At 38.9% G+C, this 19,599-nt stretch overlaps 1 protein-coding gene across 1 annotated transcript in view; it reads right to left on the bottom strand.

Annotated features, from left to right (window-relative positions):
* The window catches only part of LOC126253673 (protein FAM135A), a 615,476-nt gene that overhangs the window by 46,628 nt on the left and 549,249 nt on the right, over positions 1-19,599 (bottom strand). Inside the window, exon 13 of the mRNA XM_049955193.1 lies at positions 17,356-17,557. Within this exon, the coding sequence (XP_049811150.1) occupies positions 17,356-17,557 (202 nt within the window). The remainder of the gene's footprint in view (positions 1-17,355; positions 17,558-19,599) is intronic.

Here is a 19,599-nt window from a genome sequence, read left to right on the forward strand (position 1 = left end):
ACTGCAAAAGAGGTTTTCCACTGAATATATAGTATCATGAGGAGCATTTGGCAGAGAACACATTAATATTTGTTGCACTTTATAAAAACACTTGTTGATCGTGTCAGGGCTAAGATAAAACCAGATATATAATGATCACATTGTTGAAAGCAGAGATAAATAATACTAAAGAAGAAACTGAGCTATGTGACAACTTCAGGATTGTACTGTTAACTGATTATCCACTTGCTCTTATCGAATAAAGTTTTTACTGTCTTGTAGTCGTTCTCTGATGATAACAGTATTATCAAAGTTGACAGGAGAGAGTTCAGTTTTGCAGACATTGCAATACATCATTTGTGGAATCAGGTCACTTTATACAATCAAAGAAGATATTGCTGCTGTCATCCTCTTCACCACATGCACACGGTGGGAACAAAAAAAGCCCAATGTGGTGCAAATTTTTCTTGGGAATTCTCTGCAGATCAGGAGTCATCATACCAATGACCAATTTGATAACCTTCGTACCATAATATGCATTTTTATATGAGACTAACCTCTTGTTGACAGCTGTGAAATAATGTTAGCAGTTCCTGTATGTCATATACAAACAAAGTGATTACTTTTTCCACTGTATTAATGCTTCATTAGGCTAAGGTTTGTCTTTGAACCCAATTACATGATTTTCAGTTCTTCCACTTGTTGGTAATCTTATTGGACACTTGTAGAGGATAAGTTTGTTGGACATTGGGAGCTCCAGCATTAGGTGGGTAATGGCAACCCTTGAGAAAACAGCACTCTGGTCAGGAAATAAGGTCAGTTTGCACTCAGTATGCTTCCTGGGATGTCTTGTCAAAGATGCGCAGTACACTATTGCTGACAGCTACTGAATACACTTCAAATAGTAGATCATATTGGCATGGATGACACTTGCCACCTCTCTTCTCAAGCAGTCTTCTGTTCCTTTAATTGGCTAGCTGAATTGATGAGGACATCTGTGCCAGTCACAGGGTGGAAGCCCAGCTTATTGTAGCATCATAATCAAAACTGATAACCTCCTCAGGTCTGGAGTCAAGTGAAGATTTAAACCAGTGGGTCAAATGATTGTATGTCAATTTAGGATGAAAATTTACTTATCCTACTGAGCTGAGGATTGTAATGCCCTCACAATAGGTCAGATGTGTCATACACATAGGAAGTAGCTACAGCAAAGTTTGAGGGGTGTGCACGATTTTTTAATGGTTGGAACTCATTTATAAGGTGAACGGAGAATTATCTGTTGGAACCAGATCAGCTGCATTTACATTTTGAGAACTTTGATTTTTGGAGAGCACAAAGAGAAAATTTTAATATGGTCATTATTGTCATAGTCATAATCAGTACATGTAATTTAGCCTTGGTCTTTCTCTAAAATTTTCACTCATCACACTTCCCTCTACTACCACATAGACAATTCTCTCACTGATGCCTCAGGATGAGTACTATAAACTTTTAGTTAAGTTGTGTCATGCATTTATTCTCCCCCAAATTACATTACATACCTCTTCATTAGTTATCTGGTCTACCCATCTTCAGCATTCTTCTGTCTCACCACATTTTAAAAGCTTCTATTCTCTTGTTGTCAGAACTGTTTATCGTTCATGTTCCACTTCCGTACAAGGCTATGCTCCAGATAAATAGCTTCAGAAAGGACTTCCTATCAATCTAAGTAATATCTGATGTTAACAAGTTTCTCGTCTTCGGAGTTGCTTTCTTGTTATCGCCAGTTATTTTGCAGCCCAAATAACAAAACTTATCTAATTTTAGCATTCCATTTTCTAATTAAAGTCCATTGGCATTGCCTGAGTTAATTTGACTAAATTTCATTACCCGTGTTTCACTTTTATAGTGATACAGAATGTTATTATTGGTCCTGAATGTGAAATAATCTGGGCAAAGTTAAGCAAAAAAACCACCTGCTTCAGGAACAGTGATGGTAGAGCACTTCAGAGAAAGGTTGGACAATACTGGGAGTAAGTTACCTGGTCAGACTTCAATCTGCTAACTATATAAAGAGATGATTCAAATGTGTTGAAAAATGTTTGTGCATAAAAACAAATAATGTTTTTTTGTATAACAGGTGGAGGTAAATTCCCATAAGCATTCTGAATGTCTTGTTTGAAAATTGCTTTGAGCATGTAGTTAGAGAACTGACTCATAAAAGCAAACATCTTAGTTTGATCAGTAATTAACAGACCCAAACTTTTTGAATCAGTTAACTTTAAGGAGAGCATCAGTGATCATAAGGCTGTTATTTAATCAATGACTACAGGCATTGCATTCTGAGAAAGATAGGAAAATATTTTTGATTGGGAAAAGTGACAGGAAACAAAATGCAAAGTACCTGAGAAGCAAACACTAAATATTCAGCTCTGAGGACAAAGCTGTGGAGTACAAATATGTAAAATTTAAAAAGAAATCATTGCTGATACCCTTGTACCAGCATGTGCCAAGCAAAGTTGTAAAGGATGGTAGACGGTAAGGACATGCAGTTGTTGAATAACAATGTAAGAATGTTGCCACAAAAGCACATAGAGATTGATCCCAGATTTAAGCAACATCAAAGCCAAGCTATCAAACGGAAGCTGAACACAGCCAAAATGAGTGTAAGGAGGGCAATGTAAAAAGGGTTCAATGAATTCAAAAGTAAAATTTTGCTAAGAGATTTGACTATAAATCAAAAGAAGTTTTGGTCTCATTATAAAGTTAGTACACAGATCAAAGCTATCTATTGAGTCGCTTAAGGACTGAAATGGAAGATCACAGAGAGAAGGCTGAAAGGCTGACTTTAGTCTTCTGAAACTGTTTCATCATGGAAAGTCATAATATGTTTGTCCTTTCAATCATCAAAAAAATTCCAAAAGGATGGATATTAAGATAAGAGACCACAAAATAGGAAGACATCTAAAAAGATATCTAAAATCACTCAACAGCAAAAAGGCATCTGGACCAGATCAGATATCTGTCAGATTCTACAGACATTATGCGAAAGACCTTGCTCCCTTTCTAGAAGCGGTTTGTCGTAGCTCACTGTAACAACAGAGATAACAAACTATTGCAAAAAAGTTCAAGTCATTCCTGTTTTCAGGAAGAGTCATATCACTAACATCAAGCTGTTGTTGAGTTATGGAAAGCTTTCATTACTATTCTGAACTATTGTTTAGTGAACGAAATACGAGCTTATCCAGTATCAAAGCATACTTGTGACAGTATTCAGGACTTCCTAGCCTACCCAACTCAGCATTTGTTCTTAACCAACAAAATCAACAGTTCATTTAGGAAGTGTCACAGAATTAAAGAAATACTCAACAACATCTAACAGCAGGTGCTGCACGAGTGGTTGTGTACATCATGAAGAAGTTTAGAGTTAAGATTCTGCGACCTCACATACCGAGGAGAGTAGGGCAACATATTACTTCCTCAAATCTACTTGTCAGAAGATGACCATGATAAGATAATCGGAGAAATTAAAGCTATTGTGGAGGTTCATTGGAAGTCTTTGTTCTCATGCATAATTGATGGGTGGAATGACAGTAGTAACTGAAGTACACTCCGCTGCACACTGTAGGGTGGTCTGTGGCATAGATGCAGAATGGCTGTCAGCTTTGTGATTAGAATGATGTGTCTGGTGAAAATATGCTTTTGGCAACAGCATCTCACTACATACCTCAATATCTTTCTTTGCTTTGCAATGCACAGATAAATATGAGCCTGACATGTTCCATTTGGAGAGCTAGTTTGCTAGGACACTTGTGAGGGTTTCCACCCACAAAAATGAGGTTTATTGAGACTGTGACATCTAGCACAGTGGATTCTTCCCATTTTACAAATTTTTATCTTATTTTGAATTCATTTATCTATTAGCATGTGACACTTACAACAAAATCTCAAGTCTAATTAATGACTTAATTTTACTTGAATTTATTGTCCAAATCATCATTCTAGATGTTCTGTTTACACTGGCATAATTAACATCCATTAGGGCACTCAGAATTCGAAAATACAATAAATTGATATTAGTACTATGGTTCTCGACGTGCAAAACTTGTTGAGCGAATCAGTATATTTGAGAAACGTGTCCCACACCAACAGGAAGTCTGACAGTTGCACTTTCTTGTAAAATGTGTTCCATTATCAGAAACTAATTAACTGAAGATATAATTAGCATTCACATTCATAAACAGCCCCATTTTCCATCACATTTCTTGTCATAACCATTGTTGATTCCAAACTTTGACTACTTTTTCTTTACTGAAATTTTTCTGTACAAAACTACATACTAAGTTAATTAATTGACTTGCAAATTAATAATTTCATGTAATTCACTGTAATTGTAATACAAATCAAAAACTTTCAATTTGAGAATGTAGCTGCAGCACATATGAAGCACAGCGCAACTCCGATGCGGGTATATAAGCATCAACATGTACGCGAGGGATTAGTGAGGCATTCGTATCTTTCACATGTATGTGCAGTAAGTGCAGAAATGTGAACTATGGCTATGTTATTACCAAATGCATCCAAAAAGGACCAATGTGTGCATTTAATTCTTTTCTTCGCCACCGAAGGACAAATACCGACAGACATCCATCAGAGAATGAAGAATGTGTATGGGGCAGCACGTCTGTCGAAGACCATTGTTGTGGAACGATGAGCAAAGTTCCGTGCTGCTGCTTCTACCAATGCATGCACCTATATAGCAAATATAATACAGAAGTTATGCCAACTCAAGTGGGAGACAATGTGATTATCAGGCCTTCAGTGCCTTAAAAAAGGGCTTAAAGGGTCAATGATTACCACTGGATGAGAATGTGCAGTAGGTACTTACGGACTTCTTCATGCAGTGTTTTAGCAAACGAATAACTTTCGAGCTCGTGCATCGGTGGGATGTTTGATCAATACTCACGATGGTTATACCTGACTGCCATACCAATTCTGGACTGTACAGCCTTTGAACAGAAACTTTTTGATTGCCCCTTATACATGTAAACCAGGGGATCCACATCACGAAGGAATAATAGTGTACTTGTACTTTTTTTAAATTTCTAACCAGCAACATTTTCTATAATCCAAAATTCTCTTGGTTCTTGTAGGGGGGGGGGGGGGGGGGGAAACAACAACAACAACAACAACCTGCTGAGCCAATTTCCAAAGCATAATGTATTTTACGAGATAAAAGTTTTTCATATGCTCATCTTCAAGCACTCAAAATCAGCAGTTTGCAGTTAGAAAAGTTGGAAAGCTCACAAATAATACCTCTGTCTGGTGCGCCCCCTGTGTTGAGCCAGCCGGAGTGGCCAAGCGGTTCTAGGCGCTTCAGTCTGAAACCGCGTGACCGCTATGGTCGCAGGTTCGAATCCTGCCTCGGGCATGGATGTGAGTGTCGTCCTTAGGTTAGTTAGGTTTAAGTAGTTCTAAGTTCTAGGGAACTGGTGACCTCCGATGTTAAGTCCCATAGTGCTCAGAGCCATTTTGAACCCTGTGTTGACCAGTGACACTACTTTGCCCATTTTGCACACAAAAGTATGTCCAAAACTCAAGAACTTTTTAATGTTTAAAGACTTTCACATTTCAGTAACCTAAATTACTGAACATTTTAACTGAGCTGTGCTGTGATTAACAAACGGTGGGGAATGTCATTGTCATCGAAACAAATGATTATTGGACATGGACATGCTCATAATGGACTGGATTAGTCAGATTACCTCATTGTGTTTCCCTTTAATAAACTGTTACTGTACTGATTGTGAACTGTGATGTTTTCATATATATGTGAACTGTTTTGTGTCCAAGAGATGTTTTCGTATATATGTGAACTGTTTTGTGTCCAAAATAGGGTAATGAACCTTGTCATTGAACTACTGATAGGTGATGGTGGGTTCTAATCTGGTTCCAGGTGTTAATATATTTTTATAGTGTTTCTGCAGTTCAAGTTATGGCATCATGTACATTCTTGAGCAAACAATATCACACAGTCATTTAGACTTACAGCTCTGAGATGACCAGGAGTTTGCACTAGCAAGGAAGGTCAGTGAGAATCGTGCCAGTGTCACTACATCAGATGCCCTATCAGGTGAGGAACAGTCCCATTCCGGTACAATTAGAACTCGTACATACATGAGAGGACTGATATCCTGGAACAAATAAAAAGAACTCAAGCAGTTCAAGGCAGTGAACTATCAATTTACAGTGATGAAGTGACTAAATAGAACAGTGCCCAGGAAGTGATGGGGACATTGTGAGTTATGCTGGGTGAAATATGAAATTAAGCAGACACCATTATGGAGAGGACTTCGACCATTTAATGAACAGGAGAACTAGTTTCAACTGACGTTATCTTCCACATCATTTTGAGCTGCAGCCAAGCAGCACAGAGCCCAGCTTTTGACAAACCATAAACAGACAGGGGCTATGAGCTGCAACAGCAACAGAGTTCAGTAGCAGGAGCGAATGGTGTTGGATTGACCTGAAGATAAAGTGTTTTGTCAGTGAATGTAATTAACTAAAATGAGCAGTGATGAGAGAAAAGACAGTGTGTTTGACAGTGAGGGACAAACAGTAAACGGTAAGAGTGAACCTGATGGTATTGTATCGGAAGATGGGAAGGAGGAAATAAAATTTGCAAATAAAAGAAGTAGTTGTTAAAAGTGAACTATAAGATGATAGAGGAATCCTCTTTTAATGATGAGGCTACTGCTAGCCAAATATTAAATGAAATGTCAAGGCCTTCACCCACTGATTACTGTAATGTGCAAGAGGACGAGGACAAGGATGCCCGTACCTGGAGGCGAGAGGGGATGCATCCCCCTAGCACTCAGAAAAAAGAAAAAAATGTAGTCAGGTGTGTTTCTTTCAAGAAAATTATTTAAAAGCCGGTATTATCCACATTTTTAACAGAGTCAGAACTGGAAGTTTTTACAGCTACTTACAAGTTGCCATTTGTCTTCCAAAACGTTAAAAATACTCCATACTCCCAGCTCGCAAAAAAGTCAAGAGATACAAGATCAGTTTGCAGCTGAAAACATTAAACAACTGTTGGCAATAGTAGCCAACATATACAAAAGTAATAGGGATATCAAAAAAGACATTGGCAGTTTAAAACTAAAGATGAGAAATGATATTGATAATTTAGGATCAAACCTGGACAAAAAACTAGAGTTTATGAAAGTTTGCTTTGAAAATAAATTATAGAAAGAGTTACAGAAACAGATCTAAAAATTAAGATGGAGTAGAGACTGAAGGTAATAAAGACAGTTTATTTATTAAGGTCTGTCTTCATCAAGACAGGCCTTGACAAAGTGCCACAACATGATTGCGAACTCATTTACAGACTTTATGTCTTAAATTGATAAGGTAGAATTAGGAAAAAAATGTGAAACAAGGGTGAATGCTGTTTCTGATTCCAGCACAAAAAATAAAACATATTTTAAAAAAGTCTGCAATGACAACAGGGAAGAGCTTGGGAATCAAATTGAACACATCGAAACAGATCTCGATAGTACAGTAGGAACAATAGGAAAAGAGCTATAAAATAAACGCATGGTAAAAAGAAAATGAAACAGGTCAATGAGAACGCAGAATCTAAATTTTTAGAAGTTGAAAACTAAGTTGGTAAAGTTCAGAGTGCAAATCATTTTGTATGTACTGATTCATATATATCAGTTTTGAACCCTGTGGTAACATTCATCCATTTGATTTCACCACAGTGTTTAATGATTTGCCCAGTAGTTGGACTGATAAAGAAAAATTGTCTGTTTGTAAGAAGTTATTTGAAGTTAGATGCTTATGGATCAGCAGCCAAAATTGCAGAGCCATGTAATTCCTGGAAAGGGTTTAAAAAGTTATTTATGGAAGAGTATTGGTTTAAGGACACATAACAAAGACTCTCAAGTGAATTTTAGGATGGTGACAGGTATGGGTCAAGGAGAAATGCTATTAAGGTTTTTTTTTTCAGTATTCGATTAATGAACTTAAGTATCTGCACAAAAAATTGGGTAATGAATCCATAATCATGGATTAGAAAAACAAATTCTCCAGCAGGTTAGAGAGTTGATTTTTTGAACTACATGGTAAAAGAAGAACAAATAAAACTCACACCCAAGGGTAGTGGAAGGAATTTTGACGCTAGGAACAAAGTCATCGGAGATTACAATCTGAATAGTGAGTAGAGTAGGTTCTGGAAGGAGTAATTGAGGTCTTCTAAATAATCAGGTGGCAAATGGTCCAAATGGGAATAGAACTGATAGGAGAAATTCCAATGACAGAGGTAAGGGAATGGCAACTATATGCTCAAAACGGATAATTGAAATTTGTTCTGGTTGGGGCTCACACTTGGGCAAGAAGCAGAAACGAGCTGCCAGTGAATGGAAAACAAACCAACAATGAGTAACACTCATGTAGGTAGGGGAAGCACATCTAGTAATAAACAGATCTGTTTCCACTGTAGGGGATCTAATTAAATTAGAAGAAGTCGATCAACAGAAGCAAACAGATGAAACAAAGAAGTGTTTGATGTTGAGTGTAAGACATATTATCAAAAAGTGTATCAGGATACTATGAAAAAATGTAACCCACAGTAGCAGCCAAGGAAAACGGCCAAGTCTTACGAGTTCAAAACATAACAAAGGGAAACTTATCAGACAGGAGGTGCTGATAGCCTATGTGCGACAACAGCCGGACCTTGGAGGGAGGTTACATAAAACATCCGAGGCTCCTACACACACTGGGGAAAATACCGACCAGAGGTGTGAGGGTGGTGATGGTCATGTATAGCAATAACACTAGCAGCTGTAAAAACAAGAGTGATGTAACTGCATACAAGGACAAGGAGCAAGGATAAGAGAGGGATAAGAGGAGAGAGTCTTTGGAAGTGGCATCTATACATCATGAAAGCCTACAGCAGACACGAGACATAACGACAGACACCTCCCTCCCTCCCTCTGCTCAGCCTCCAAAAAACAGTACACAAGTAGAGCCAATAAGATGGCCAGGGCTCTTCAACAACATGCCATGTTGTGGACTGGGAGGGGTGAAGGGGAAAACTGAATAAAACTCAGAAGCAGGACACACACGAAGGTCTATTGCAGTCAGAGTAAGAAGTTGGCAATAGTATCTGCAGAGGCAGCCAAAGAGATGACCATGCAGGGCTAAGAAGAGTTATCTGCAGCAGACGCATTTGCAGCTGAAGGACTACTAATCATTTAGCTAGAAACTTCTGCACGTCATGTCATGGGTGCATGGTCAGTTAGTACTGCTAATTCCAGTTTAAGCAGACAGAATCGTGCTAGTCTGTCATTCTCTCTGTGTAGAGACTTGATCTTTTCATGGGTACAATTCATTTACAGCAAGTATATCACAGAGTCAAAGTTGTTAAAACTTATATTTTTGCCATTTCATTACCTATTTGAAGCCTTACCTTTTGTAATAAGGGAATTTTTAACAACATAGTCAGGTCTACACTCGACCTCACTTAGACCAACTCATATTTCCCTTCTTTCCGAACCCTGTCGCCAAATCTCAACCGACACTCCCATTTGCTTTGCGACAACTGTGGAAACCGAAGCAATTTAAATGTCTTTCTTTGTGGTCGAATAATGAGAATAAAAAACAACTGATCAGCCAAGCATTTGAGTTTAGTGGCAGTCAAAGTAGTAGTGAAGAATTTAATAGTAATGAAGAGAGAGAAAAGTATCTGAATTTGTCTATGACAGTGAAAATATTATAAGTAAAGAGAGAATAAATGTTGTATGTATATAGAGCAATAATGAGGAAGAGTTAGGGACTTGTGAAGAGTTAAGTAGTAAAGAGAGTTATGCTACCTGCCACTTAACTGTAACTGAAAATAGATTTGGTGATCAGGATGATAACTTTTCCAGAAAAAGAATTAATGAGGAGTAGTTGTATGAATTTGACACAATGATAACTAGTAATGGGGTAGGACATCCTGTGACTGTGACTGTGGCTAATACACTCATAGCACCTATTAATGTCTGTTGGATGGTGAAAATGAATTGAATGGGATACCAGAAGTATTCTTTGAGTTTATTAAGGATAATGATGGGATTGTAGTTACGCACGTGTCAGGTATAAGAATTGTGGGTGTCACAGGGGAAGTTTCTAAGAGCATTAAACCAAAACTTCCTTACAATATCTCCTCTCTGCCCATAAAATTCTCCTGCTTTGCAATTCCAAATTCTTATGTCCCATTTCCCAGACAAACTCTTGGCATCCAGGAACTAAAACAACATGCACAATGCTGCCTCAAAAACTCTTCACCCTATTCACCTTCTTAATCACACCTTGGATTACCACTATTCACTACCTCCACAAGAGCCTCCTTACCCTCACCACTTCCTGCACTTCTATTGTGACCTTCACTTAGATAATCTCTGCTCTCGTGGACCAACACCTTGAGCCTATTATCCGTAATCTTCCTGCCTATATAAACAGACACCAATGTTTTCTCTAATGACTTTCCACAGTTCTTGTTCCTTTACTACCTGGTGCCCTGCTCGTCAATGTCAATGTCACCTACCTCTACAATCATATCCCTAATGCCCAAGACCTTACTGCTATTGAAACTATCTTTCGCAATGACAGACTGACTCCAAAGCAACAAAACCTCCTTCCTGGTTACCGTGACAAATTATATCCTCACTCACAATGGCATCTCTTTTGAAGGCATCACCTACAATCAAATGCGAGGTAGAGCAATAGGCACCCGCATGACACCATCCTATGCCAATCTGTACATAGGGCATTTAGAGGAATCCTTCCTAACCACTCAAAATCCCAAACCCTTCACCTGGTTCAGATGCACTGACAACATCTTTGTCATCTGGAATGAGGGTGAGGACACCCTATCCACATTCTTCCAGAACCTCAACACCTTCTCCCCAATTTGCTTCACCTCATCTTCCTGAATCCAGCAAGCCACCTTCTTTGATGCTGACCTCCACCTCAATGATGGCTGCATCAGTACCTCCATTCAGATCACAACCACCAACATCACATCTGTAGTAATGAAAAGTCCCACTCCAAATATGCCAAAGGTCTCTCGTTGAGGCCTCCACAGGCTGAAATCATTCTCCCAACCATGTCTGGAAACAGATTTCCCATGCCTTATCTCTCCAATGATCTAATACCTCCCAAAGTACCACTGTCCAACGACAAAGGAACAGTCTCATAATGACTCAGTACTAGGCCTACATAGGACTAGAGCAAGTGAATTACATTTTCTGCCAGGGCAATGACTACCTCTCATAATGCCCTGAAATGAGGAATATCCTACCCACTATCTTTCCCATAACAGTATTCTACCACCCGCTGAACTTACACAATATCGTTGCCCATCCCTACTCCACCCCTGCTCCCCACTCCTTGGCTCATAGCTCATCTCCCCATACATCCCCCCACCAGCACTTACGCCAGTCCAGTCACAAGTATCACCTATCCCATCAAAGGCAAGGCTATCTGCGAAACCAGTAATGTGATCTACAAGCTAAACTGCAACCACTGTGTTCCATGGACATGACAACCTGCTAGTTGTCTGACCACACAAATGGCCATCTACAAACTGTAACGAAGAACCAGCTGGAACACCCAGTTGCTAAACATGCTGCTCAATCAATGTTCTTCACATCAATGAATGCTTCACACCCTGTGCTGTCTGGATCCTTCCTACCAACACTAGCTTTTCTGAACTGCACATGTGGTAAGTCTCCCTACAACATAACATTCATTATAGGGTGTAGAAAAATTTCCATTACCAGACACAATAAAAAATGGTTCAAATGGCTCTGAGCACTATGGGACTCAACATCTTAGGTCATAAGTCCCCTAGAACTTAGAACTACTTAAACCTAACTAACCTAAGGACATCACACACACCCTTGCCCGAGGCAGGATTCGAACCTGCGACTGTAGCAGTCCCGTGGTTCCGGACTGCAGCGCCAGAACCGCACGGCCACCGCGGCCGGCGTCACAATAAAAGATTATTTATTCATCACACGACCAGTTTCAGGCTTGTGCCCATCCTCAGGCATTTATAAATTCATATACATGTTTATATTGCAGGCGATCACTGTGACAATATCAGAGAAGGAAAGTTGCTACTCACCATATAGCGGAAATGCTGAGTCACGATAGGCACAACAAAGAGATTCACACAATTATAGCTTTCTGCCATTGAGGCCTTTGTCAGCAGTAGACACATACGCACATGCACTCATACAAACGCAACTTGCGTTTGGGTGAGTGTGTGTGTGTGTGTGTGCGCATCATCCAGGGTGTGAGTTACACGGTTGTCAGAGAACTAGTATCTAGGAAGTACAATGATGTTCTACACATGAAAGTTTGAAAGCTACTACAAATTATGAAAATGACAGTTAAAGATTGTGTTTACAATATGACTTTCACAAATTACGATAATGACACTTTAATTGTTGTACGATTGCTACATCGGCTTTCCATAGCATATTACTTTGTTATTGTATCAGAGGATAATGAGCTTTTATTTTTGAATATTTCATGAAATATGTGGAGATAAGATTTGTTTGCAAGCTCCACTTGTCCATTGAGAATAAGGTATGGTGAGTTAGAACTGTGGATGTAAGTTTCTAGCTCTTCGATCAGATTCATTTTCTTTCCTTTGTTGACAATGTGTAGTATTTGTAGGTTGTCTGTAATGGCTGTGGCTGAGTGACCATGGTCCTTTAGGTGCATTGTAAAGGTGGATTTATCAAAGTTATTTAGCTGGAAGGCATCCATATGCTCACGGTATCTTATAGTGAAACTCCTTCCAGTTGGACTATGTAGAACTGTGGGAAATTACCACATAAAAATGAGTAAATACCTGATTTGTGGTGGCAGTGGTTATTTGTCTTACTATTGTGGATGATGTGCTGTTGTAGCTGAAAGAAATTTGAATACCAGTTTTCAGCACTAACAACAAGCTACAACAGCACATCATCCACAACAGTAAGACAAATAACCACTGCCATCACAAATCAGGTATTTACAAACTTTTATGTGACAACTGTCACCACAGCATAATTATAATAATGATGCTTCATCTTTATGTAAGTACAGAGATATTTTCAACAAATGCTGCTTTGCCACTTAAATTGTTCCCCTTGTATCTGTTTAGTCACCAGCAAATAATTTTTTGTATTTATACAGTGATCTCCAGCAATATAAACATGTATATGGATGTACAAACACCTGAGGATGGGTACAAGCTCAAAACCGGTCGTGTGATGAATAAATAATCTTTTATTGTGACTGGTAGTGGAAATTTTTCTACACCCTATAAAGGAACAGTTACGGAGTTCAACAGCATCCACTATGGATAAAATTCATTTAACATTCGTTCTTGTAACCCCCCCCCCCCCCCTTGACTTCAACCTTCACTAGTCCCTGTCCTCCATCCCTTCCGTACTCCCACTCCAGCACCATGCATGCCTTCTATTTCTATTTAACCAATGCACCTAGTAGTTTTTTTCCCCTTCTCTACATCTCCCTTCTCATCTTGCCCCTACCCAGCACAACCTCCCGATTCTGCACCTAGCAGCCCTACCCTCTGCCCATTACGTTCCTGCTCGCACATCATCTCCTCCACCCTACCCTGCTATCCCTCCCCCTCCCCACCCCATACCTCCTCCTTACCCCGCACCTATACTGGGTTACTGCTCATGTCAGATACATGTGCAGCCCACTGATGGGATGATCAGGCTTTGTGTGTGTGTAAGTGTGTGTGTGTGTGTGTGTGTGTGTGTGTGTGTGTGTGTGTGTGTGTGTGCGCGGGCGGGCGGGCGCGCGTGCGCCCGCGCCCGCAACTCAGTGCCGCCTCTACATGGTGAGTAACAATCTATCATTTTCATATTGTTGCTATTCCACCATGGACTTTCCATTGTTTGAAGAACAAGTACATGTACAGTTAAATGAGACAGCAGAAAATATTGAAGCCATAACATATGACCAAAAGAGTGACTTAAAAGAAGTGTTGATGCAGAACAGTGAGGTATTTTCAGATATGCCTCTATTAGGAAAAGATTCTGATTGTAGGTCAAAGTATAAAGAATGTGAAGTACCGTATTTACTCGAATCTAAGCCGCACTTGAATCTAAGCCGCACCTGAAAAATGAGACTCGAAATCGAGGAAAAAAATTTTTCCCAAATCTAAGCCGCACCTGAAATTTGAGACTCGAAATTCAAGGGGAGAGAAAAGTTTTAGGTCGCACCTCCAAATCGAAACAAAGTTCGTCTAGTTGTAATATGAGACACAATTTAGGTCGCATGAATGACGATACAGCTGCAGTAGTTTGGTTCGAGTCGTAAGCTTAGCAGTTACGGTTTACCAGGTAGCCATTGCTACGCGTCACGCGCTCCGTCCGTATTTATACGGATGTCCTTCCTTTTTCATGGGCTTCGTCTGGTTTGAATTGATTGCTTATTTTTCTTTGATCTGATAAGTGCCGTTCTCTTTGTTATAGGTGTTTACGTCACTCCAAGCTGAAAATGCATTACTGCACTGTGTCATGCATTGTTTGACGCTTTCTGATAGTGCGTGTTTACGGCCTGTCGCTGCTCGCGGCGTGGCTTGCTTTTGTGCGCGCTACCGCCGCTTACAAATAAAAAATAGAGAGCAGTCGTCTCATTAGCGAAAAATTTGTTGTTACTTACACTACTGCTTTCTTCGATAATGATCAACAAGAACCAAATAACAGACTGCGTATGATAGATGATGTTCTGAACGAAATTTTAGCGAAAATTTTTCTCCGTTCCAAAATCTTTGCAGGCGCCTCTTTAGTTCATTACATTCTGCACAGAAATTAGAGTCATATTAGATTTAAAAATCTAGTCAGTTGCCGTGCTTCATTTCTGACTGTATCACTATCAGGCATAAGAATAATACGAATATAAACATGACATGATATGTATATTCTTCCGCGTTTGCTGTTGTCTCACTCTAATTTCGTAGTTTATTAGGCAGACAGGATTTAAATGAGATAGTAGCAAACACGAAACAATACATGGCAAAATGTTTATATTCGTATTAATCTTATGGCGAAGAGAATACTACATGTGATTCACAATTCATAAAAGCTCCTATTAGCAACCATCTCTTCTCACAGGTAGGAAAAAATTCAGAACGTAGAGTTGGCCATATTGACAAACATCCCAAACAGTCTTGCCAGTCGGATTTTCGTAGTACATTGAAATGCTGCTACATTTGAAGAACAACAATACAGAATTTGTATTTACTTCGATGGATAATGTACCAAAATGCAGTGGTCGAAACTCTGGGCGGAGGAAAAAGGCTCGTCTTCCACTTTTTTTTTTTAATTTATTTACTGACGCAGAGGTTTTGGTGCCAGTATTTATCTTTGTGCCTACAAAGCATGCCTGTGTGGCGCTACATATATTCGACGGCAGAAGTTAGTTGTGGCGGCACCCACCAACATTTTTCAGAACTCCCGCTTGCTTTGCACTCGATTCTAAGCCGCAGGCGGTTTTTTGGATTACAAAAACCGGAAAAAAAGTGCGGCTTAGATTCGAGTAAATACGGTATTGTTTCACAAACCTTTTATTATTCCATTTTCCAAGAAAGAAGTTTTTAGAAAAGAAATAGAGAAGATCCTTCAACAGGCAATAATCAAGCAATCTAACATCAGATGTAATAATTTTTTGATAATGGTTTAAAAAAAGCAAATTAAATGAAATAGTTTTTGGAGAAAGTGAGCAATCAGCCAATACTGATGACATTTTACTACTCCAGGGGTCTGGTTTAAACTCTGGACTTCCAATGCTCTACCAAATTGTTCTCACGATGTCGTATACCCTAACTCATCATATATCCGAACTCATCTTCATCCACATCCTTGTCCCTTCTTATAATTGCCTTCAAGTACATTTCCCTTGTGTAGCCCTTCTATTTATTCCTTCCTCCTTTCAGCTTTCACTTCTCTGCCTAGTACGGGCTTGCCTCTTGTGTGTGTCTGGGCTTACAAGCGCTCAATGTCGAGGTCATCAGCGCCCTCTTGCCTTCTGAGCTCTTACTATTTGTGTAATTGCTTCTGTTTTTTTCCAAACGTTTCCTATAGGTTGAGTATATCCTTCCCTATAATCTGATCCACCAACGAGGGCGGTTTGCACAGCTTGAGACACGGATGGGGATTGCACCGTTGCTAGTTACAGGCAATGACTGTGGTAAGTGCATTCATGTGCTCTATGCTTGAAGAAAGTGTGTATACTGCAAATTATGTCTCTTGCTTTCGTGTGCAGAATTTGTCCCTTACCATCACCATCAGCCGTGGCAACTCACAACAAATGGAATAAATAAAAATTCACTAAATCACTCACTATGATAATGTTTAATGCTTGCACTGGCTGCAAGATTCACAGCAGAGTGCTGAGAAACTAATGAATGCTTATTGGTTGATGGAGAAATTGTGACGTAGATGCTCAGAAGAAGCCTAAACTTGACCTCCACCTGACTTCAACTACAATTATGCATGCTTCTACTTCCTTGTATTTCTTGTCTAGCTATTCCAGCTTCACCATTTTGCAGTTTCTGTCAGTCTCATGTATTAGATGTACTTATTCCCATTTGCCTGCTTCATTTGCTATATTTTTTTCTATTTTCTTCCTTTCTCAATTCAGTATCTTAGGTGTTATCCAGAGATTTCTTCTGGGCTTTATCTTTCTTCCTGTTTGATCATCTGCTTCCTTCACTATTTCTTCTCTCAAGGCTATCTGATCATCTTCTATTACATTCCTAACTCGTGTTCCAGTCATTACCTAATGATATCTTTGACACTTTCAACAATATCAAGTTCTTTCAACTTATCCAGGTCCCATCTCCCTATTTCCTATCCTTCTGCTTTCCTTGCAGCAGAATTACAAGAACAGAGTGCTCAAGTGAAACAGTCTTGTTAGCAAATTTTTGTTCACAGCCTGAAAACTGGGGGAACTGTTTTGGTATGGCACAGTCAGATTCATCTTCTCTCTGAAAAGTTACCGTAACAACAGATAGTTCCATTTTTATTGTACCACATAACTCCTAGAATAAAAATATTACTTACATTCTAATTCAGGTATCTTAGTCAGAAGTTTATAATTACATAAGTTATTCAACAGAAGAAAATTACATAGCGAAACCCAAAACTTTACTTTTTACTTCTGAGTTTGACAAAGTTTATTGTTCAGGCTAATTACTGATTAACAGTATTTAAAATTTTCATATTTTTGTTTGCATATAGAGTGTCTGGATCAGTACCCAATTACACATGAAGACATAAAAATAATTATAAGCTCCAGACATAAACATATAGTTACCTGGTTTCTCTCCGACATAAGGAATTCAAGATTGGCACCTGGTAATCCCAATTCAAGATACGTTTTCACAAGCCTCAAGTCAGCTGAGTTCCCATCCAAGCCATGAACACAGACTATCAAATGTAAGCCTTCTGGAGAAAATATTCTATATTCATCACTGATGTGAAAATAAGGCAAAGTGGAGGCCAGAGTTGGAAAGTCACTGTTGAAAAGACAAATTATTACCCGAGATTTTTCCACAAGCATTTAAAAGAATAACAAAAGTTTCACTCTAATAACTCCAGTCTAGAATACTATCAACATAAGAAAAATCCAGGATGGAATGTAACACTATTATGAAAAGGATAGTTGCTACTTACCATACAGAAGAGATGTCGAGTTGCAGATAGGCACAACAAAAAAGACTGTCAGAAAATAAGCTTTTGGCCAACAAGACCTTTGTCAAATATAAACGACAGACAGACAGACAGACAGACAGACAGACACACACACACACACACACACACACACACACACACACACACACACACACACACGACCATAGTCTCTGGCAGCTGAAGCTGAGAGACTGGTCATGTGTGCGTGAGTAGTATTTTTTTGTGTGTGTGTGTGTGTGTGTGTGTGTGTGTGTGTGTGTGTGTGAGCACGTGACTGTCATCAATATTTGACAAAGTCCTTGATGGCTGAAAGCTTATTTTGTCACAGCTTTTTTGTTGTGCCTATCTGCAACTCAGCATCTCCGCTTCATGCTGAGTAGCAACTATCCTTTTCATAATATTGATAGTAAGAACATAATTTGTTTATGTAAATTTTTTCTTCATTACATATTTTTTGTAGTATCATTAGGGAATACATTTATTTTTACAGTTAATGCTGAACCAATAAACGGTATGCATCAGTAAAGGCTGTCTGAGGCAAATACTGCAATTACAGTAAGGCAAAATTCACAATTCAAGTAATACATAAATAAAACTGCAATATTAATTTTTAACTAAAATCAAGACTTTTCAAAATATTGGATAAAAACGGTGGGATGAATAAATAAAAATTAGGACAAGTTAATTTTCAGTCATATGGACATACTACCAACCGATTTCGACAAAGAGGAATTAATAATAGTATTCGGCATACAAACATTTTGAACTTAAGGGGGAAGGGTCTCATTTTACTTTGATTTGTGAGTAATTTCTCTAGAAGCTTCTTTTCATAACTTGTCAAATAGTAGAAAGTCACGCAAGCAAGGTCAATATTCCCCCCCCCCCCCCCCCCAGTGAGAACTTTTGTAACTTCTAACTCTAGGCATTTTTCATTGGTGCACAACGCATTAATTACTGAAAACTCACTCTCTCTCTCTCTCTCTCTCTCTCTCTCTCTCTCTACTTGTGTCTGAATCTCAAATTTCTATCAAACATTCCACAAATTTTCTGATAGATCTTAGGGTGAACACAAGTTAAAATCTTCTAAGTAAGCTGACAGTCTCATGGCACGGAATGAAACTGGAGCACTGTGCCGCTCCTATTTACTTTAAAGTTCCCTAGCTCAAGTTCTAACTTTCCAGAAACATTGTTCCAGCATCAACTGAAGATTAGTATAGAACTAACATACTTTGACTTTGGATACTAACCAGGACAACTTTGGGGCTAAACCACTGTTGTGAAATGTGCTTCTCCAGTAGTGAGAATATAACCCACTGTGGTATGACTCAGCACATGCTAAGAAAGGCAACTTTGCTCTAAATGAAAGTTGCAGTTTGATAACTGGCTACCTATGACTAAAATGAACTGAGAAACTATATTACCTTTCAAGGCCATGGTTTTAGACTACAAAATTTGGAATGCCACAAAAGCTTGTGATAAAGAAAGTTGTAATAAATGACAATGCATCACACAAGGCCTACTATCAGGTAATGTTCATTTTGAAATATCGAATCACATTTATAACAGAAAGATTTACAATCAGTTGCTCAACAGAAATGCTCATCACACTTAATATGTACACCTAAAAACAAAGATGATGTGACTTACCGAACGAAAGCGCTGGCAGGTCGATAGTGTGTTTGTGTTTGTTTGTGTGTCTATCGACCTGCCAGCACTTTCGTTCGGTAAGTCACATCATCTTTGTTTTTAGATATATTTTTCCCACGTGGAATGTTTCCCTCTATTATATTAATATGTAGACCTATACACATAATTAAGCACTGATGGCAAGTAGCTGTACTCCTATGCAATTAGGAGAATATGTACA

The sequence above is a fragment of the Schistocerca nitens genome, chromosome 4, assembly GCF_023898315.1.
Source record: "Schistocerca nitens isolate TAMUIC-IGC-003100 chromosome 4, iqSchNite1.1, whole genome shotgun sequence".
In the NCBI taxonomy this organism is placed as follows: Eukaryota; Metazoa; Arthropoda; class Insecta; order Orthoptera; family Acrididae; genus Schistocerca; species Schistocerca nitens.